Source organism: Rhinopithecus bieti, unplaced genomic scaffold, assembly GCF_001698545.2.
Source record: "Rhinopithecus bieti isolate Rb0 unplaced genomic scaffold, ASM169854v2 scaffold_48387, whole genome shotgun sequence".
Classification (NCBI taxonomy): Eukaryota; Metazoa; Chordata; class Mammalia; order Primates; family Cercopithecidae; genus Rhinopithecus; species Rhinopithecus bieti.
The window spans coordinates 1,272,315-1,296,151 of NW_016819911.1; the positions used below are offsets into that span (position 1 = coordinate 1,272,315).

The 23,837-nt window shown below is 37.7% G+C and overlaps 1 protein-coding gene across 1 annotated transcript in view; it reads right to left on the reverse strand.

Moving 5' to 3' along the window:
* PRDM5 (PR/SET domain 5) overlaps positions 1 to 23,837 on the reverse strand; it is a 233,986-nt gene that overhangs the window by 18,297 nt on the left and 191,852 nt on the right. The window contains 1 exon segment of the mRNA XM_017859310.1: positions 155 to 259. Coding sequence (XP_017714799.1) covers positions 155 to 259 — 105 coding nt within the window.

Sequence of the window (23,837 nt, forward strand, 5' to 3'; positions counted from 1 at the left end):
GCAAGAAAAAGCTATAAATAGCACAAGACATTAATAGGCATAGGCACATACCAGCAATGCAACACACACACCCACACACACACACACACATACACACACACTCCTATTTCCTGTTATTGGAAGACACTATGGGGAAAAAAAATTCCAAACTCACATCACACTGAAAAGGCTTTTCTCCAGTGTGCGTCCTCTTGTGCTCATCCAGGCCTCGCTTCTGGCTGAAGGCCTTGCTGCACTCTGAGCACTTGTACGGCTTCTCCTGCAGTCAACAAAAAGAGACCACAAAAATTGCCAGTGAATGAATGAATGCAGAGCCCTCCATATTCAGGTGACTGTTACAGGATCTACGGGATACTGCAGCAAATTCACAGATATGCTGATATGGTTTGGCTGTGTCCCCACCCAAATTTAATCTTGAATTGTAGTTCCCATAATCTCCATATGTCATGGGAAAGACCTGATGGGAGGTAATTGAATCATGGGGTGGTTACCCCATGCTGTTCTCATGATAGTGAGTGAATTCCCACAAGATCTGATGGTTTTATAAGGGGCTTTTCCCACTTTGCTCCATGCTTCTCTCTCCTGCCGCCATGTGAAGAGGGATGAGTGAGCTTCCACCATGACTGTAAGTTTCCTGAGCCCTCCCCAGCCATGCAGAACTGTAGTGTCAATTAAACCTCTTTCCTGTATAAATTATCCAGTCTCAGGTATTCCTTCATAGTGGTGTGAGAACAAACTAATACAGGTAGTATGAGCAATTTTACATTTTCAGGGGAAACAGGAATAATCTACATCTGTTGGACACTGAAAATGACTAGCTCAAGGCAGTTCAGTTTCAACACTGGAATGTGCTACACTTCTTCCAATGATGTCCTGTCTTTGCAATGGTGGACACTGGATGGTTGCTGTGATGTAAATGCTTACACTTCTAGGTTGTTTCTTTTGATCTACGGGTACCATAAAAATCTATGGAGATACACAGGGCATCATGAATGAAGAAAGTTTGAGAATCCTTGATCTAGAGGGTACAAATTGTTTACTGTCTAAGAGGAATTCCTAGAAATAAAAACTTTAGAACTAAATTTTCTGCAGATTTTGGGCGATAAGTTCAAAAATAAATCAACTGTGATTTATGTGTTTTCTTTTTGTTGTTGAGACGGAGTCTCCCTCTGTCACCCAGGTTGGAGTGCAGTGGCATGATCTTGGCTCACTGCAACCTCTGCCTCCCTGGTTCAAGCGATTCTCTTGCCTCAGCCTCATGAGTAGCTGGGACTACAGGCGCCTACTGCCATATTCAGCTATTTTTGCTGTTTTGTTGTATTTTAGTAGAGATGGCGTTTCACCATGTTGACCAGGCTGGTCTCAATTCCTGACCTCAAATGATCCACCTGCTTTGGCCTCCCAAAGTGCTGAGATTACAGATTTGAGCCACCACGCCTGGCTGATTTATGTATTTTCATTTCTATTACCTCATATTTTTCCAGGAGGATATTCTTTTATAAAATCGAAATTACATTTCTTAAATGAGGCATTTTATTATAAAACAATAAAGAAAACTTAAGGCAAAGAAGTATCTCAAAATGAAGAGAAAAAATAATTTATAATTCCTTAGCCATCTTTGATAACAGGAACTTAGTCATATCACCATCTTTTTAGTCTGGATTAATTGTGAAATAAATTAATTAATATTATTCCATTCCAACAGTTTGCAAGTTACTACTTAGTGCATCATTAAAAAGTTTCGTTCAGATTTAGGTAAACTTGCAGTGAGTTTTTTTTTTTTTATCAAATATATCTTCAAAAATATTGCTATAAATGTTCTTGGGCTGGGCATGGTGGCTCATGCCTATAATTCTAGCACTTTGGGAGGCCGAGGCAGATTAATTATCTGAGGTCAGCAGTTTGAGACCAGTCTGGCCAACATGGTGAAATCTCATCTCTACTAAAAATACAAAAATTAGCTGGGTGTTGTGGCAGGCACCTGTAATCCCAAGTACTCCAGAGGCTGAGGCAGGAGAATCACTTGAAACCAGGAGGTGGAGGTTGCAGTGAGCCAAGATTGCTCCATTGCACTCCAGCCTGGGTGACAAGAGCAAAACTCCCTCTCAAAAAGAAAACAAAAACATTTTTGAATTGAGGTAGTGTATGCATGTTTCTTGTTAACAAGTTGTATTTATATTTTCTCCCTAGTATCAAAAATCTATAACGTTTTTTGCAGACCCATAAAAAACAGTATGTAAATAACCAGACAGACATACATGTGCCCACCAACTAGCCTAAGAAATCCAACCTTCTCAATACAGGTGCCGCTCTCAATTGCCTCCTCCCCCACCACCTGCAGCACTGTCCCATCTCCTCAGGGATGACAGCTCCCTCAGATATGTTAAGTACCATTCCCTTGCCTTTCTCTATATTGTTACTACCTATGTATGGATGGAACCTTAAGATAGAGTATTATTCTGCCATTTGAAAGTATGTAAATACTATCATACTGTATTCACTTTTTGTGCGTGTTCTGTTGATATATACTTTATCATTGTTCAACATTATCCTCACAGGTTTCTAGGCCTCACTTTCATTTTTGTGAACACATGTAGCTCATATTTACTAATTTTCAATGTTGTGCCATATTACATTAAACACATGTATACCACAAGTTATTTATATCATTCTCCAATGATGGATAGCTATATTATTCCCAGTTGTACACTCTTATAAATAATGTTGCCCTGAAAAATCTTGTACACTTGAATATAGGTGAAAGCAACTCTCTAAGGGATGTGTACCTAGAAGTGGGACTGACTCTTCAACTTTTCTACGAATGAACAAACAGCTCTGCAAAGTTAATAAACCAAGTTAATAAACCATTTTATACTCCAATATTCAGTGTATCCTTGTGATTCTATCACTTTGTTTTAGATGTTTTGAGACTTTTATTACATATGTAAGTATACATAAATTTTAAACTATTATATTATTGGAAATTAGAACCTTTTATCATTTTGACATGACCTTCTCTACCTGTAATAATTCTTCATTAACTTGAAATTAATGTGACTGCAATATAGCTATAAAAGCTTTTTAAAATTAGTATTTGCCTGCTATACCCATCTTTTTGCTTTCAAACAGCCTATATCCTTATGTATGGGAAGTAACTTTTATAAACAGCATATGACTAGATTTTTTTCACCCAAACTTTTTTGTGATCCAAAGATTGTTTCTATCTAAGATGGCAAGTTTTGCCTCTTTACAAATTTGTGATTACTGATATACTTGAATATATTTCTAATATTTATATTGTGCACTACTATTATCCTATTTGTTTTACAAGTTTTTCCCATATATTTTATTACATATTTTAGATTGATCCTTTCCCTGGTACTACTTTAAAAGTTATTATCTCTATTTCTATCCTTTTAATGGTTATCCTTAAAATATTTTACTTTGTATATTTAAAGCTAAAGTTTATCCATATGTTTTCTCTCCTACTGAATAATACAGGTACTGCAGAATGATCCTCTTACAAGTTAGTATGTAGCAGTATTTTATTTATGTCTTGATTTTTAATGCTTGTCTTAGTCACTTTGAGCTGCCATAACAAAATACCATAGACTGGGTTGCTATAAACAACAGGCATTTATTTCTCACCATTCTGGAGGCTGGAGGTCTAAGGTCAGGGTGTCACTGTAGTCAGGTTCACATGAGGGCCCTCTTCCGGGTTGCAAATTCCCTGTCCTCACATGGTGGAAGGAAAGTACTCTGGTCTCTTCAGCTCCTTACAAGGGCACTAATCCCATTCATGACAGCTATACCCTCATGACCCCATCAGCTCCCAAAGGTCCCACTCTCTAATACCATCATACTGATGGTTAGGATTTCACAAATGAATTTGGGGAGAATGCAAATATTCAGTCCATTGCAGTGCCTAATATGAAATCATCATTACTTTATACAATCAATGTGATTTAGCTCTATACATGTTTAACAATTTCTTTACTTTTCAGGCTTTTTTATTTATCTGATTTTCCAAGGATCTGTTGATGGCAAATTGTTTTTGACTGAAAATGACTACTTTTCTCACTTGTTGTTGAATGAAAGTCTAAAAATCCAGTGAGATATATCATAGGCTCACTTTACTCTTCATATTTCTTAATATCTCTTTACCATTTCCATCTCTTTGTGTTGTACTCTAATTTCTTAAAGTCAATTGATTTTAAAAATCAGTTGATCAATTCTCTTTTCAGCCTGCTGTTTAATGGGACCCTAGGGCTTTTAATTTCTGTTATTAAATTTTTAACTTTTAGAAGTTTTATTTGCTCATTTCCCAACTCCATTTAATTTTTGATACAATCTCATTTTTCTCATAAGCAACTCATGTTGTTTATGCCTATTTGAAAATATTCTAGACATTTATATAATTTACTTTATCTGATAAAGCATTATCTTAAGATGTTTGGAAGTCTAGTTCTGCTTTTTGTGGTTTCTCCTGTCTCCTGCTCGTGGCTTTTGTTTCCTTGGGTGTCTGGGATTTGAAATCATGAGCACACGTTTGGTGGTCTTTATCTGTTAAAATCCTGTGACCCCTAGGTTGAGGGTAAGTCCCTCCAGACAGCATTTGTGTTTGCTTCTGCCAGGCACTCCGGGATGCTATCAATCAAAGACTGTTTTAAGTTGATTTATTGCCTTAGGGTTTTCTGGTGAGGCAGATATTGTAAGTTTGAACTCCACACTTGAGGGAAGGATTGCGGTTATAAACTCTAAGAAGAAAGCTTTCCCTAGCCAGCAATTACTCCAAAACAGTTAAATGTCTCAAGCACCAACCCCCTCACCAAAGGAAGATTATGTCTAGTCTCCAATTTTATTTTGAACATAGCATTTCTAGAGTCCAAGAATAATAGTGGTATGGGATTCCATCTTGCTGTATAATCTGAACATACAGTTTGTCTCATTTTCCCTGACACCATGAAAAACCAAGTCTTGAGATCACCAATACTGGCAAACACCTTGCAGGTGCTGCATCCTCAACTTGAACTTATCACTCACTTTCAGCTCCATTTTTGCTTGTTGAATCCTGAGGGTTACCATTACTTTTTTACAAGTTCAGATGTTTGTTGTTTGCTTTGCTTTATCCAGCATTAATAAGTACTCCTTACAGGGCCTTTTTTCCAGGATATGGAGTGTCTACCATGTTGCCAGCAATGAAAGTAACTATGTGTATAATTTTAAAGATGTAAAAAAAATGTTTAATGAGTCTTCACAGTCATCAGGAAAAACGTTGAATTTTCTTTGCAGTCCAAAAAATATAATGTGCTTTTCCCTCTAGTCTGAATAAACATAATCTATTTTCACATATCACAATACTTTTGGCAACTTCAAATATTTTTTTCAAATATTCCACCGTTTTCAAAACTTGAAAATGAAAAGGTAGTTTTAAGTACTTGGATCAGAATTTGTTTGAAGTTGCTGGGATTTCTTACTAAGGCTTTTCTACTTAAACTTTTATTTTAAAAAATACAAAGACATTATTACGAAGTACATGAGAAGAAAAAAAAGCTTAATCCCTACACTTTATCTGTAAGACCAGAAGTTGTGAAGACATGAGGGGCACAGCACCATAGTAGCTGTCAATGACAGGTGAGGGTTTTGCAGAGAACATCTTAAGACAGAACTAACTGCCAAAATGCCATCCTAAGAGCAAGAAGAGGTATCAGGGAAGAAAAGGAAATGAAAATCAAGGCCTGAGCACCAGAGATTAAGAATAACCCTTTTACTCCTTCCCAAATTTCCTCTCAGGAGACACTGTCTAGGTGAGTATCCTAGACATTGCTCATACAGATGCTTAAGAGACTGGTTCTCTGCTAGTATACTGAGATTCTGGTGAGGGAGGAGGGCTTTGTAGTTATCACAAGAGGTTTAAAAATGCAAACATGTATTAATCATTGGCTTAGCTGAATAAATAATGTCTTATACACTTACACACACACACGTTATCCACTCACATACTGATATTTTTCACATGTTTATATATGCTATTGCTGATTAATTTAATATACTTCACTTACAAATGTCATTGAAATTATATTACCTTTCCTTATTTTCTCCTTCACAATATACTACAAGTACAACCACCATGTATTTATACATGCATGTTGGCAGAAAAGTAAAGGACAAAATGGATAAAAAAAAGTAAAGGATAAAATCGGAAGGTTCTTCCAATTAAAGAAGTTTGAAGAGGAATCCATTTGATTAAGTAGTTTTCAATCTGCCTGGACTCCCTTTTCTCTACCTAGAACCATTTAAAGTCAGGGAGTCCTTGGGGTTTTGCCCTAAGAGAAGCTCATGAAGGTACCAAGATCATATTTCTATGTCAGTCTGGCAAGAAACGCTCTCTGTCATAACTAAGTATATTAACAGGCAGCTGTGTTTGCCCTTTAAATGCCTGTCTTCTTCATCTCAGATCCTACACAGAGCCTGCACTATTCCTGAAGATATCACAAGAATATATATAATTCATGGCAGATACTAGTCAGACTGTCTACAGTGCTCCTTGAAGGAACTTCTAACGCCTACCATGGAAAAGGATTCCAATGTATAGTGAATGTCTTCAAAGCAAGTGTTAGAGAATTTCTGCTCCAGTAAATGGCTCTTATACTAGAGGCAGAGCCAAGAGGTCTTAGGTCACACACCTCTAAAGTTAAGAGAACCAAATAAACAAAAATAGGAGAAAATAAATGCATTTTCTTTCTCAGAGAGCAAACCCTCACATACCCCTCCCCTTACTAATTTCTTTTCATTACCCCTAATAAGCCATGCCAAAGAATTACCAATCTGAACATGGTCAACACAGTTAGAAAGAACGAGCTCAGTGGTACAGGGGATAAACTTGGAGAGGCACTGATTTCTACTCCTGCTCCTTTCTCTGAAAATTGTGGAAAAAAAAAATCTTCATTGCCTCTAGAGCCTTCCTGAGTAGAATATACAGTATAAATTATACACTTTAACTCATTAGCTGAATTTAAGTAGAGAAAGAATGATTAGGTTCTTGATTAATTCTGTTTCTGGATGATTACACAGTTTAACTGACAAATAGCTTGTCCTTTGTCATCATAACTTGGGAATCATTACTAAATGGAGGCAATCTATTTGTCTGTTAAACTGTAATCTATTAGAGGCAGAATTAATCAGGAGTCTCATCAGTCTAGCTTTAATCAAACAATACTTGGCGGAATTCATTCAAAAGGTAGGATTTACACAGCTCTATGCCCTGCACCTTGTAATCTAGCTAATAAAAAGTCGTATTTTGTGTAGTTAATACCCACCTATATAAAAGAACAGTATCTTCAAATGTAACTTTTTCTGATAAGATGAATTAATAAATCTCAACATCATTTGAGAGGGTTCCACAGAAACAAAGTTAAATTTTAGATAAACTTTGGAGGACTGTGGACATGAAGTCCTTAGAAATAGAAATTGATTAGAAGCTTTCTTTTAGTTGAGCTAAGAATTCCTGACCAAAAGGTTAGAGGTATGACCCCATCACACAGGCTACCAAAGAGAAGGATGGGTCAACCTCAGATCCCAGGATGGATCAAGGGTAGTTGATCCACACACAGTAGGTACATAATCCAAAGATATCCTGTGGTTGCTCGCTATGGTTTACATTAGACCACAATCAAATAAAATGGAAAATAAAACCAATGAGCTCTTTCTCTTATAGTCAAAGGCCAAGGTAAAGGTGTCACAAAATCATAGACTGATGTTTAATATGTTCTCTTTCATGATATGTTCTCTTTCTCTAGCCTGACTCTACTGAAATTGAGAAAGGGAAACTTGTAAGCAATGAAAGAAAACAGGAAGACTAGTGAGCATGGTGAGGACTGTCAGAGCTTGTGGTCTTCTGAATATATATAATCACGGGTTTGCTTAGGAGAAGGTTCAACTTGCGAGTGAAACACTAGCTCCCCTGTGGTTGTTGTATCTTCTGTGAATACACTATGGATACACCTTTTCTCTATCTGTCTCGATCAAAGCTGTAATAAAGCCACAGTGTACACACTTAATTAAACAATGTCCATGTGACCAACCTGGATTTCAAATAAAATTTAGAGATGTTTACCAAAGAAGAATCAGATGTGAAAGACAGTCTTTGTCTCTCTCTCACACACACAAAAAGACATTTTAGGACTTAAAGGGTATGCAAATTAATCCAAATTAATCCAAATTAATCCAAATTAATTTTGTTTGGCTACTTTTTGTAGATTAGACTATTTTATAGCCATTAATGTTTACTCTATTAAAACTCACAAAATGACATATTTCACCAGATAATTATTTCCTATTTCTAAATTTAAAACAAAATCTAAAAAATTCATAAGGGACTCTCACTAAGGAGAGACCCTGAGAACACCACATCATCAATTTACACTTAGACCTTTCTGCAAAAGTAGAACATTTTAATGCCTTTAATTTTATATCATTGATTTTAGGGAAGTTTGCCTTACCAAAAATGTTTAAAACAAAGGTTCAGCTGAAAGCAAAATAGTGTTTCATTTAAAAAAAAAACATGAGGCACAAATTTGGTGTCAATTTCTTAAATATGAAATTTCTAGATAAACTAAATTTTATAAATTTCTAGTTTCCTATTTTCTCAGTTGCTATGGTAGTGGCTGATCTGTCAGACACATTACAAACTGTGGCATAGATGAAATTGACAACTTATAAACAAAAAAGGCTTGTGTTATATTTTTAAAATATGTGGGGCAGGTTCACTTAACCCTCAAACTTTCTCTTCTGCAAAATGTCTCACTAATTTCCACTGTGGGATATGGAGCTTCAACTGTGAGGCTGTCTGTGATCACAGTCAGTCAGTTGTTGACTTTCTAGCCTATACTCTGGCAAGAAACTATTTGCCAACCTTTCCTTAGACAAGGCACAGAGCACTTAAACTCTCCACTGTGGTCCAGAGCAAGGTTTCTGGATCTCAGCAAAAGGGCCAGATAATTTTTTGGTGTGAGGACTGTCCTGTGCACCCACTAGATGTCAGTAGTACACCCTTCCCCACTCCATCCTCCACCCAGTCGTGACAACCCAAAATATCTCCCTACATTGCCAAATGTCCCCTGGGGGGCAAACCAAAGAAACACTATAGACAGTGCTTCTCAAACCATCTGTAATGAAAGACTTTTTCCCAGTCTATTGCAGGGTGATACTTTTATAAAATATACTTAAAATGAATTACTAGAAAAATTATCATATACTTCAATGTCACAGCAATGCCAAAATGCTACAAGAGCTCTAAACACTTCCTCATGATTTCTTTAGTTATCATAGACCAGAAATAAAGAGTTTATGGGCTGCCACTGGTCTGCAAGCCACACTTTTGAATAGCACTGGTCTAGAATGCAAGTATCTTTGATCTTAGGATGCCCATAATTCAATTTTATCATAATCTATATGAACAAACTATACAATAGACCTTATATAAAGATGCCTACCATCATAATTACACTTACACCTTGAATTAGATATAATTTTAATATTACATATAAAAATTCAAGTTTTATGGCTAGGGTAGTGAGGAGGTTATAAATGGAAAAAGAATTAATACTTGTTGAACTTGACTGCAGATACTTGGGGATTCATTATCCTATTGTTTGCTTCTGTAGATTTCACATTTTCTTCTAAAAGTTAAATTTGTTTTTTTTAAAGCTGCTTTCATGCTATTCTAGAACTTAAAAATGTCGCCATTATCCTTCTGCATCAGGAGTCTTGTCTTTATCTAAGGGAACTATTTTGGTATCAGGAAGATGGATCGTGTAAACATTCAGCCACCTCAGAAGTCAGAAACTGTGTCTTGCACGCCTGCTTCGAGACAACCCAGTGCTCCAGGGACTGGCCTCGCTGTGAGCCACAAAAACGGACTGGTGAGTGGCAGATTCCCAAAACCTGGAGCCACAAAAACGGACTGGTGAGCGGCACATTCCCAAAACCTGGCCCGTCTCTCCCCAACCCCAGCATAGCCAGGCTGTTCACACAGGTCTGCAGTAAGGGCCTTCTTGTACTCTTGTATGACAGGGTATGTGTATAACTGGGCCTATATCTGTACTTCATATGACAATTCCCACAACAGATCCTCCAAGAATAAAAGAGAGCTACAGATAGGCACCTGCGGTGGCCCTGACCACTGATCAGACGTCAGACTGATGGGTGCTCCTCAACATGGCAGAGGCTGAGAAACCCATGCTGTGATTTTTCAGAGCCCTCCACTTTCCTAGGAGTCAGGTAAGATTAGTAATCTTCCCTTAGTATGATGGGCTTTGAGACGAAAAGATGACTACCTGCTTCTATATACCAAATTTGCAACAGAATTGAGGGTGAAATTTAGAGGAGGGTTTGCAAGTGTGATCCCATGGGTTTCTATTACACACAGCTGAGGGAACAGAGCTACAGCCCACAGTACAGCATGCCATATATCTAACAGTTCCTCTTAATGGGTCCCTTTCTGAAAGTGCATGTGCCACCAGCTGCATACAATCAAAATGCATTGAGCTTCCCTCTAACAAGCAGCCTTGCTTAGAAAACTTCTTTTACAGATGTTTATAGCTTTTGTGGCTTTTTATTCACCGTCTTATTTTTATAGCCAGTGTGATCTTTCAACATATGACAAAACATACCCATGGCCTAGTAAACAATGCACCTAAAAATTATAACTCTTAGGAAGCTAGGAGAATATTTAAAGCAGGTTTCTACATAACACATCCATAATTGGTTTTGCATTGTAGCTAATGAAAAACACACTTCTATAAATTAGGAAAATGAATTGCACAAGCAACACATAGAACACTAAAAACAAGCACAGTAAATAGGATATAATTTTTATATTAAAGTGTTGCATACAGTCTTTAAATAGAAACAAGGAGGCACCTGGTCCCTTTTGATTAATCCACTCTGAGGCCCACAGAATAGTGCGTGTAAATGAAATGGCTGGGCAGCCAGAAAGTCCTGTCACTTGCATAAAGGTGATAAAAGAGCTTATCTGGCATAAAGCACACAAAGAAGCATCCAAAGTAGCTCAAAAGCCTTGTTTTTCTGGGGCTGCAGGGGTAACTCAAACTAGTCCACTTGGAATCGTGAGACAAAACTGATAAACTAAACTTTTCCCTAATGTTCTCCTAATTTCTAGTCCAGTGGACTTCAACCCTGCCTGCACATTTAAACCACCTAGGGATCTTTTTAAAAACATTGATGCGTAGGGCCCACCCTCAGACAGCCTGATTTAACTAGTTTGGGCAGGGCCAGGCACTAGCTTTTTAAAAGCTCCCAAGGTGCCTCTAATGTGCAACCAGAAGTGAGAACTTCTGATCTAGTTCACCATCTCTACCATAAGCATTGTAATGATAATAACAATGACAAAAACAGCATCAGTAACAACTCCTACTCTTTCTACTACTACTATTATACTCTACCAGCCCTGCACTGCTGCCTATGTTCACAAACTGCCTACTTTCCGCTGGCTGGCAAAGTGCTAAGAAATTTAGAGATGTTTTCCCATTTAGCTGTTAAGCAATGCTGCAAATTTGCTGTGGTTATTCTCACTTTACAATGAAGAAACATTTGTTTAAAAACATGACCAAGGTTATTGTAAGGTAATGGCTGTGCTTTGGTAAAGGATAAGTCGAGGTAAACATCCAGTGACTCAGTGAGTCTACAGTGCAGGCGTAGAACTCCACTTGTTATCACAGCCATGTAGTCATAACATGGGAAGGCCATCACTTGGCTCTAAGCCACTATTTTCTGTAAAAGGTATAATTGCCCTGTTGACACTGTGCAGGCTCAGCTCAACATGGCTTGACATGGTGGGCACGTGGGTGCCCAGAGAAAGAGAGAGAGAGAGAGAATCAGAGCTGTCTGTCTTTGCAGAGGGACAGAGGGGAGCCAGGACACAGCTCGGCTTGCTTGTGGCCAAAGAGAGAAAGAGTTAAGTCAACTGACCCTGAAGGCAAGGGAGAGCCGGCTGCACAGCTGTGTATGGGGGCTGCTGGACTAAGCAGCCAAGACAGGGTGGACAGTGTGAGAAAGCTGTTAATGAGGGCTGCCTACGATCCCCCGAGTGTTCTTTCTGCTCATCCACCCACTCCCTCGAACCTCAGCATGGATCAGAACCTGACCCTTGGCATGACATTTGGCGTAGTCGTGAAATAGACAGTCATACAATCAGAGAGAGCAGAACAAAAAATAAGGCACTTGTAATCCCAGGCCTGTGTCTTGGGTGACTCTGCTTCCTACCTGAGCCTCTTCCCTGGTTTATATCACTGCTGGCAGAACCCTGATTCTATTTGGGTGTTGCCTTCTGCCTGGTTAAGCACCCTGGAGGAGGACCCTCCCCAGCCCAGCCGAAAGAGTGACCCTTGATCAGGCTAAGCCTCGGCTCCACACTTTCTACACACTGGAATCACCTGAAGAGCTTCAAAAAATGCTGATGCCCACCCCCAGAGATTGTGATTTCATGGTCTGAGGTATGGCCTGCCTTTTGGCAGTTTTGAAATATTCCTCGGTGATTCTAATTTGCAGATACATTTGGGGACTGATGCACTAACCCAATGACAGCAATTCCATTTCCCTTGCAGCGATGGGTTTAGCTTAGAGCTACAGTGACCCGACTGTAATTACTGAGAAGAGAAGGTAAGTCTACAGGAGATTCTGAAAAAGGCCTCTTCTGCCTGTTGATGCAGACCACATAAGGAGAGCCTGCTGGAGCTGCTGCAGCCATGCGCTGAACAGGTGAGGAGCTGGCTGAGGACAGCAAGAGATGTGAGAAAAGTCGGGGCTGCTAACGACCCTGTTGAGCTATTAGCCAACCACTTATGGCCCTTCCTCTGAAATTCTTGTCGTGACTTAATACAAATCCTCATCTTTTAAGGCCCTTTCAGTTGGGCTTTTGGTTAGTTTGGGATAAAAATCATCCTACTGCCTACATCCTCCCAATCATTACACCATATGCTAACGGTCCTATCCTAGTGACACAGAATACTTCTAGCTTACATTGAAGCATAGCACTGACAATGAACAAAAAATTCAAAGTCAGTGATTGGCTATTAAAAATGATAATACACAACACAGTCTAAGAATCTTGGCTCTAAAAATGGGAATGAGTGTTCTTTTACACAGCAACATTTTTCTTACACACATAATGAGAGTTACAAAGGAAGCCGAAAAAAATTTGCTGATAAGAATTCTGAGAACAATGTACTTGTGCATTGTAAAGAATGTCCTTTGTAATCCTTGAAAGAAAAGGAGTGCAGTTAAATGAAAGAGTGTTATTATTTAAATTATCTCATGGGAAATTACTTCATTCCCTGCATAATGACTAAGTGTTTAGATTTTTTATTTTAATCTTACAAAAGAAAAATAATCATATGAACAGGAAAATTTTGTTACAAGAAAAGTTATGCTTACCATCTTAAAAAATTATGATGCAAACTTTGAAAAATCAATGCAAATTATAATGAAAATATAAGGAAGCATAAATGAAAGAGAAAGAAATATAAGGGAAGTAAATATGATAAAAATATAGAAGATATACAGAAAATATAAAAACATATATATACACACACTTATGCCAACTGATACACATAGTGACCAAGACAAAAATGTTGACTTTCAAATAACATTGAGAATGGAAGTCAACTAAGAAAGCAATAAATTGTCAGAGTTGGGAAAGCATGTTTCTGATGTAATTGTCTTTTTCTGTTGTCATGTATCATCCTCATTGCTTTGTGTTATCTTAAAAAATTGCTAATGAAAATCAAAGTCTTACAAATGTAAGATAGCTTGATTTTTTTTTTTTTTTTTTTTTTTTTTTTTTTTTTTTTTGCATGTTGCTGGGAATTTCCCTTACCAATGGAACATTTCTGACAAGTGTATAGTCTCAGACCCAGTAATCCACCACCAAAGGTAAATTTAGGAAGCAAAATATTAAATACTTCCTTTAAAAAGGTCTTTTCCTATATTTGAACTAGTACTTTAAGCTTACATACCAATTGATTTAAGTGTTCCCAGCTCTATTTACAAAGGATCTGACAGCAATCAAGATAATTCCCATGATTAGATGACATCACTGAGAGTCATTTCATCAGCAAAAGTCTGCATGGAGTATTAGGCAAGACACTGTGTTAGAAACCAAGGGAAACACAAAACGGTTTCAAATGTGGTCCTTATCCTCAAGAAGAGTACAACAGACTAGTAAAGAAAATCCTGGCCGGTGGAGTAGATGAAGTTGAGATGTCCATCATGAAGTTGAGTTGTCCATCACCTTCAGCTTTTGTTGCTACACAATTTGAAGTATGGTATGCAGCAAATACAGAGTATCCTTGTCAATTTGGGGGGATAATATAGGAGTACAGAGAATGAAGTGAAATGAGAATTCAACATAGTCACAGACTCTTACATTTAAGAAGCAGATCCAGCCAGTTCACACAGAACTGAATTAATTCAACTCAGCCACTTCCAAAAATAACAAGCATGCTTTCTGACATATGTGATGGTGGCAAGTGTAATCCATCTTTGAATAAAACCATAAAGTTTATTCAGAGGTGTGTAGGAGAAAGGAATTATGTACATGTAAAGCCTTAGAAAAGGGATATCTAGTTCTAAAAAAACATACTTATCCCATTACACAATTTTGAAAATAATAAGAACACAGCAGAAAGGTGCTATCACACATGCAGCTAATTCACCCATGACTAACAGAGCATTCATTTCAGCCAAGTTTATGTCAACAGGTGAAACAAAACCATCAAGGAGCGGGCAGAATTCAGAGGAAATCATATCAATATAAATTACATCTCTGAGTCAACACTCTGCACAGATGCAAGGAGCTAGTAGCATAAACCTGCCCCAGGCAAACTTAAAAATGCTGAAAAAATAGCCTATTTGCACAGGTGAGGATTCTATAGTTGTCCTGGCAGAGATCTTGCTCGATTTTAATTTGCTCAAAACTCATAAAATACTTTGACAAAAAGTCAGTCAGCCTAAAAGATTAAAGCAAAGAAAAAGATGACAACAGTATTACTGTAATAAATGAGAAATGTTTCTTTTCTAAATTTGAATACCATTAACATTTTAAAATTCCAAAGGTAACTGCAGAATTTTTTTTTTTTTTACTTAGAAAATTAGCATCCTTACTATTTACCTTTTTCATCCGATAGTTTCTTTTTTTTTTCTGTAAGCAAATTTGAGTTCAATCTTCTTTCACAAATGGGTGTTTGTGAAAACTTTTGTAATCTCTGATGATGCTACACAGACTTCATTAGGCAGATATATACTTCACACCTCTGCAAAAGCCACTGCTACCTCCAAAATAAAATGACCCTACTGTCATCAGTAGTAACCAGAAACAGATCACATTTCCCTTTTTTTCCTAATAGGCCTTGGTGAATTTTTACCTACTAGCTTTTGGTTGTTTTCAGTTCAGTGTGTTCCTTGAGAAAGAACACCTCATTAACTTATTTCGAAAACCATGAAAAGAGTGGCCAACCATCCCTGTTTGCCCAGGACTAGCCTGGTTTTAACTCTGAAAATCCTACATCCTGGGAAACCCTCCATTTGGTGCAAACCAGAAAGCTCATGTTTAGAACAAGATAATGCCAACTCCGTTTCTGTATTAAACAGCATCATCCAAATTCAGGAATCACAGCCCATTGTAATGGCCCATTTAGATACTATCTAGGAGACAGACTGTCTCTGTCAGCCTGTAAATCCACCCAGCTGTCAAAGGGCAATATACTAAATATAGAAGGATTCTGCTAATACAATCTCCCCTTCCTCCTATGCCCTGATCTCTCATCTCGTATCTAAATAGTCACAGTCTAGTATTCCACTGGCAGAATAAGCTCAGTTACCAAGGAAAAGTACTGACAAGACCTCTAGCTAGGCCTTTCCCATCACACGCTTCCCCACTGAGAAGAGTGGCGCAAGGTAGTGGGCTCATCCTAGTGGGTGCAAGGTAGAGTGTCACACGGACAGGGACGGAGGGTTGGGCCGGGGTGGGAGAAGGGCAGTGCTTTGGACTGAAGTGCCAAGTTTTGCCTCAGGCCAAACAAAATGCTCTCTCCCTCAAGATGATGATACTTTGTTATTTTAAGAAAAAATATTTTTACAGAGAGAGTTACTTATAAACTGTCTAGGTTACCAAGAAATCATCCAACCCATTCTCTTAGAATATATTAGGTAAAAGAAGACTGAATTGAGGCAATTTCCTTGTTTTAATTATATCCAAAGACATAGAGAGCCTCATGGACTCACGGATCTCAATGTTGAATCATTCCTTTGCATGCTTAGATGATTTTGTTTTGCTGTAATTCTTTACATTGGATCTTTGGTTTACATACACTGGCGCCTTCAGAGTATGCTAACCTGTAAGAAAAGAACTGCCAGCACAACCTCCCAGTACTTTGTTCTCTCTCCTTTTATAATTGCAGTTGCAATTGTTTTTCTACTAGTAGCCAGGGATCCTCTATGTCAAGTCAACATAAATAACACACCTAGAAGAAGATTCAATTAACATAATTCTTATTTTGTACATAAAGAAACTAAGCCTGAATGCTCAGAGAGAATTCAGTGAGTACACATTTCTCTCCCCTCAAAGAATGTCCACAATCTCCAAAGGGCCTCTCTCTGGGAAAGAATGAAAGAAGATACACTGGGCACCTGAAGACACAAATGGGGGTGGGATGGAGTGATAGAAGCCTCTAGGGCTTTGAGCCCAGTATTGCAAGAAAAGGAACAGACCACTTAGCATGCAGCAGCCGCAGCATTGGCAATGACTCTTAATGGGACAGACGTGGAAAACTCACTCATGCTCTGCCAGTGGGGAATAGAAACAGAATTTAGTATTTAAAAAATTTAAAATTCAGCCACTGAGTCATATATTACTTGGTTATAAACTGTCTCGCATGTTAAAGACTATATTCTAGGTAGAATGTCATTTTTTTGGCAATGACATGGTAGACTGCTTACATGTCTGAAAACACATGTTAATTTTAGTCCCTCCACTCTGTTGCCTCTACAAAGCCAAATATATGTAATAGATCCAAAGCAGTCAGGCACACCACATTCCAGTAAAATGTTAATTTTAACTTACACTGGCACAGTGAACATTTGACTGGAGTACCTTCATTCACTGAATAGAAGGAGTAGCTGAAAGAGCAACCTACAGCAGCATCCAAGAAAGATGTATGTATATGTGTGTGTGTGTGTGTGTGTGTGTGTGTGTATGATATGTATATATATAGATATGATTCATAAGGTAATGGAAAAGGTTAGACTTAAATGGAATTCAGTGTAATGCAGATTGACGCTAGTCGTGGGAAAGCCTCTAGAACTCCCCAACTGATGTGCCGCATTTTTGGATTGCAATCTAGTCTGTGTCTGGCAATGAAAACTCCAGAATATTTGAGATCAAGTCCAGTGTTACAGGCTGCAGGACTGGGTCACCAGGCACTCAGTGGGCCTCATGGGTGGTACTAAAGCTTAACAAGTGTTTCCAAATGTCTGTCACTTTTTGCTGAAGCAGAAAAGTATTTTGCATTTTGAAAGTACCAGTGGAGGGCCGGGCGCGGTGGCTCATGCCTGTAATCCCAACACTTTGGGGGGCTGAGGCGGGTGGATCACTCGAGTTCAGGAGTTTGAGACTAGCCTGGCCAACATGGTGAAACCCTGACTGTACTAAAAGTACAAAAAAATTAGCTGGATGTGGTGGCTCACATCTGTAATCCCAGCTACTTAGGAGGCTGAGGCAGGAGAATCGCTTGAACCTGGAAGGTAGAGGTTGCAGTGAGCCAAGATCGCAACTCCAACCTGGGTGACAGAGTGAGACTCCATCTCAGGAAGAAAAAAAAAGAAGAAGAAAGAAAGTACCAGTGAAGAACATCAGACCACTGTCAGTTCTCTGTCATGATCATGGCTGGTCCTTAGATGAGTGGTTTATGTCACTCACAGCTTAGCCTAGCCCAACTGCTGACCTTGGGGTGAAAGGCTTCCAGTCTCATTGCCAGTCCCCAGACCCTCTTGCCCTTTCCTCCTGCTTCATGTTTTCTAGACAACAAATCTTAGATCAGTTATCTACTCTATTCATCTGTTAGAATCCAGTGTCAAGGCCACAAGCAATCAGCACCATCATAATCACTGTAAATCCGAGATTTATAAAAGACAGGAAAAACCTTAATAATCCATCTGTCCAATATGTCATTACAATATAAATAAATAGCATTTGGTGATGAAAATGTGTTTGGGAAATTGTTCCCATTTCTGGTTCCTATTATTTCCATTTATAATCTTGAACACATAATGACATAGGAAACTAAATGATGTATGTATGTGTGTGTGTGTGTGTGTATATATATATATAATTTGATTTGATTCTAGACAATTATTATTTCAGAGAACATTTACACTTAATAATATACAATATTCATAAAAAGACTAATCAATTTTTTCTTTAGGTGAATGTTTGCTTTCATTTTGCAAGGATATGACATCATGGAACTTGGTGTACTAATTTGTTTTGCACCAATTCTTATCCTCCACTTTCCCACCAAGCAACATCTACCCTTCCCTCTGCCCCTTACATACGTTGCCTAGAGTTGCATTAGAAGCATGGCCTTGACCTTCTAATATTCATATTTTAAAATGTTCTAGAAAAGAACTGAGGTTACAAGAAAGGGTAACATCCACACTACAGAGCTTCCATAATGGAGAGGTACACCAAATAGAAAATACACACAAGAAATATGATTTGTCTGAAAAATACCCAAATGTGTGATAAAGAAATGTAATTTACAATTGAAAGCAGAACTAAAGGAAAGGCAAAAACTGAAGGTAAAGAATGTAATTTAACAAGTAGCACATTTAAATATTCCTCAGAAGCAAGGAAACTGAAGCCTGCCTAGAAAGATATGAATCTAGGACCCCAGAGGAGATGGCTTTCCCTCTAACGAATTATGGTTGACACAGCACATACAGATGAAGTCTCAAGCAGGAAGTGAAGAAAGAGATAGCCAGACCCTCGGTGTTTCTCAGGATAAGCAAGTTTTTTCTTCAGCATCAGTATGGTTTTGGTCAAACTGAAAATGATACCATGTTCTTAGAACATCTAATTGCCTCCATTAGAGTAAAAAATAAAGAAATCAAAGAATAACAGCTTTTTTATGGAGCAAAAGGAAAGATCCACAAGTATATTTTAATGAATGACCTTTATCCTTCAGACTCTATTTCCTTCATGCTTTTAAGAATATGTTTTATTACAATACCTAGAAATACTGAAAGCAAAGCATTTTTTTAAACCCCACAACATCCATGAGATGAAGGCAGCATGATTGAGAGGCCCCATAGGTCCTTCAAAGCAATAATTCACACAGCCTAAACACCAATCTTGATATAAACTTGCCATGTGACCTACTGTGAGTCATCATTGGCCTAGGCATAGCTTCCTGAAAAATTACGATATCAAAAATAGCCATCTTCAAGGATATGAAAGACTCATATTGAAAATGCTGTTTTGATTTCCTATGAGCAAAGAAAGTACTATACAAGGAATTTAGGTAAAAAATGTGGACAGTAAGTCTCTCTACATTGAAATTTCCCTTATTATAATGTATTACAAGGGACATGAAGTATCTCTTCCTGGTGGCTTTCACAATTTTAAAAATATTTCAAAGAAAATAGCTTCTAAAGTAAAAGTGAAGGGGAAATGGTGTTGAGGTCCTAGTGGCACCACCAAATGATTTCCTGTGTGGGGTGTCCCCATGCCAGTCATCTTGGTGTGGTCCCAGCAAGCAACATTAGAACAGGAATCCTGAGGACCATGTACTGAGGGAGTCTGGTAGACCCAAGAGATACTGGAGCAGCAACAAGTTGTTATTGAACTGAATGGGAAATTGACACCACTTTTCTTACAATTTTTCTAAAAGATTAGTTCATTCAATATGGAACATAATACTTTAGAACATCTTGATGGCTGCATATCTAGGAATGAAGAATAAGGTCTTTAAAGATAAGCTAACTTCCAATATTGGTGCTGCCTATTACTAGTCATTGTAGTAATGCCTACCTGGGATTTGGACAAGCTACTTAAGCTCTCTAAGCCTCACTTCCCTCATTTGTAACATGGAATATTATACCTATGTCATAGCATTTTGCTTATCTTAATGGTTGGCACATAATATGAACACAGTAAGGATATTTTACATATTATATTAACCTGCTTTCTTCTCTTCAACATTGCAATATGAATATAAATATAATGTTACCCAAAATTGAAAAAGGCACATGAATCATGTAAATATAACTGGGTAACTTTATGTAGAAATAAAATTATGTAGGAACCTCAACATAGCATAGTTCTTGAAATCCATTAATGGGATCTTCATATAGATAAGTCTTTATCCCAAGATACTTGTGATACTTTAATAATTAAAATTCTCTGAATAGAGAACAAGATGAACATAAAATTCTGTTCCAGAAAGAAAATAGTTTGGAAATAATGTATTCCTTTTCTAAGAATAATGGCCTCATTTCTTTTAAAAATTAATTGCATATTGCCTATCTTTAAAACAAAGAAAAACTCTCTTTATGTATGTATTTCAGACAGCATGTACTTTCCTTTAAATCCTGAAGTATATTATTAGTCTAAAGATAATACAGTGGTGGTGAAGCAACAATCAGCTTAGATGCTAAATATTTATAGAGTTTTCTTTTAGCTAAATCTGCATCTGCTCTACACATACTCTTTGTGGATATACCAAGTTCATAAAGGAGTTTAGTGGACATCCCTGAAACAACTATACTGTATTATTGTTACAAACGGGGCTGTCCAAGCCAGAGAGATGAAGTTGTTCTCTGACACCACTCTGCCCAGGCTCTTACAAGAAGAGGTGCAGATAAGATACAAAAGCCCTTAGAGTTTCCCTTGCAGCAGCCATGAGAAATAAAGAGACAGGTGGACTAAAACACTACTCACCTAAAGCCCTGCTATTTATACTTGAATATTGACTATGACACTTAATAGTCAGTTCAGCAAATACCTAACAATTTCCCACTGTGTGCCAGGCAGTCAGCTAGACCCTGAAGTTCCGCCCACCCAAGAGCAAGACATTTTTACAGGTGTATAATTTGAGGGAGAAAGTGACACCAACAGAACTCAGTGCAGGGCAATGTACAAAAAGTGATGATAGCACAGAGAAGGGGTCCCTCACCCGGCTATGAGATGAGGGTCAGAAAATGATGGAGGAGGTGATTTCACTTAAGCAGAGGTTTTTTTTTTTTTTTTTTTTTTTTTTAACAAAAATTTACTTATGGGTAAGAGGCCAGGCAGTAAAGCAGAGAAGAAGATGTCAGTTAAAACAAGAATAAGAATGGTGTAATTTTGGGCTGGCGAATGAGACTGGAGAAAAATCTGCTTTATATTTATTCCCTTGGTTTTAATAATAGAAACTAATTCTATTTAGTGTGGCAACAAGCTTAAGAAAAGATGATAACTCCAGAATTCCTCATAGCCAAGTGTGATCATGTGGAAGCTGGTGGATAGGACTTCCAGAAAGCTCTTTAGTGGAAGTGTAATCAGCAGGGGCATATCCTATTGCCTTCTCTTTCCTCCTCCTTCCCGTTGCCTGGAATGAGGATGTGATGGCTAACGTGGCAACACCCACCTTGAGTCACACTGGAACCTTGACAATGGAAGCCACATGCCTTGATGACTTTGTGGAAGTGCCAAACTATCCCTGGAATGCCTAGTCCTGGACACTTAGGAATAAACCCCTTCGTGTTTAAGATACATGGCTGGGTCTCTGTGATTAGCAAGGCAAGCAATTTCTGATGCCAAGCTGGTTGAAAATATGAAGGGTAATTCTGTGAGTAGGTGACAGAAGTTGTAATGGTCCCTATAGCTAAAACAGTTAAGAAACTGTGTGTCTGACGAGGTGTTCAAATTAATGTTGAATCATCTCAGAATAAGGGTAGGCATTTGGGTGACTTAAGAGGAGCTCCTGCAGTCTTTACCATATGGAGATCATCTAAAACACTGGTAGCTGAACACAAAAAAGGGAGAATTTGCAGGGTCTATTATCTATTGTTTTATTCTTAAGACTGAGTATATTATACATAGTTTATATGATTATTAGGAAGATTTCTTGATTAGAATACAAGTACTTACCTCAGTACATAGTATATAATGGTCAATAAATAGTTACTCATTCTAAAATGTGCTTCTTAACATCTAATATTAAGTAATCAGATAATATTTGTTTTATGCACTTTTAGAAACTTTGTCCTTTTCACATTAATAAACAGTCACTTACAAGATCTCCAATTATTACAGAAAAGATAGACAAATTCCAATAATGATAAAAATACAAATTCCTAATAAGTAAATTTTATATTCATTGTAACTTATCTCTTGAAATCAGATGTATTGCTGGAAAATAACTGATCTCTGAGGTAACAAAATGTAGGACAATACAACAGGTTACTTCACAATAAAATATTTTTAAACAGGTAATAATTTTATACAACATATTACTAAAATAAAAAACTATAAAACCAAAAAATGGTATAATACTCCTGCTCTCTAACCTAACCTGTTATTCAGTTTTCCTTTAATTTCATGACCAAATGAATTTGAGGAGAGATAATGTCATCAAAGTGCTTGCAGAGAGAGAGCAATATCCCTGCTATAACTAGCTATACCTAGTCTTCAACGTATTTTGACTTAAATTCCCTCATTTTTAAATAAAGGGGTTGGATCAACTGACCTCTTGTGTGCTTTGCAGCTGGGATATTCTATGACTCTAGACTGCACTCAAAATAGGTCACAAATAATGAAGACATTTTAGAAATGTTGTGCATTGTATTTTGTTCTCACTTGTAATAGCAAATAACTATAGCCTCAGCAATCATTATAGTTTTACTAGTCTCAACCTACAAGACCATTTGTGTAATATAAAAGAAAAAAGATACAAAAGAAAAACAGGTCATTTCAAGGGGTAGACAGAGCTGCTTGGACTGAACATTTTCTTTATTTCATAGGTTTGTGCTTCTAATAAGGAGGGAACACCTAGTATTATTGTTCATTTTATTACTCCATTCTCTCACTAGGAAACAAATGAAAGCCTATGCTGATTTAATGTTATCTACAGAATCAATCCTATCTTCCTGTCCCAGCACCAAAAGCTCCTCACAGTCTTGTCACGCCTGCCTGACCCCCACCTCATGCTCCAGTTCTCAACAACACACACCATGGGCTCCCCTACACTGCACTTCTCACCCATTAACAAATCACAGCTTCACATCCTTGCACACAGCACTCAGTTGGTTTGCAATGCCCTATCCCCAATCTTGTTCTTTTCCTAGAAAACTCAGACTCATGCTTTCTGACCCAATTCACACTTCCTTAGTGGACCCTACCTGGTCTCCCTTGAGCAAAGCCAGATGCTTTGTTTTCCATGTTTCAATGTTCCCATCACACATGGTTCTCTTTTACTGTGAGAATATCTAATGCAACAATGCCAGCTTCCTACTCCCCTCCTGGGAATGCAGAGAACTCCGGGTGGCTGAGACCAGGTTTGAAACACTTTGTCCTTTCAATGTTAATAAAGATCTATTTAGAAAGTCTCAATTTTTACAGAAAAGATATATAAATACCAATGAGGATGAGGATAAAATCATACAACATGCAGTTATATTATGGAATGACTGAATGAATACGTGAACTAAGCTCTAAGAAAAAGAGAAGAAAAACAATGACGTAAAAATTAAAAAAAAAAAAAAACTGGGCTAATATAATT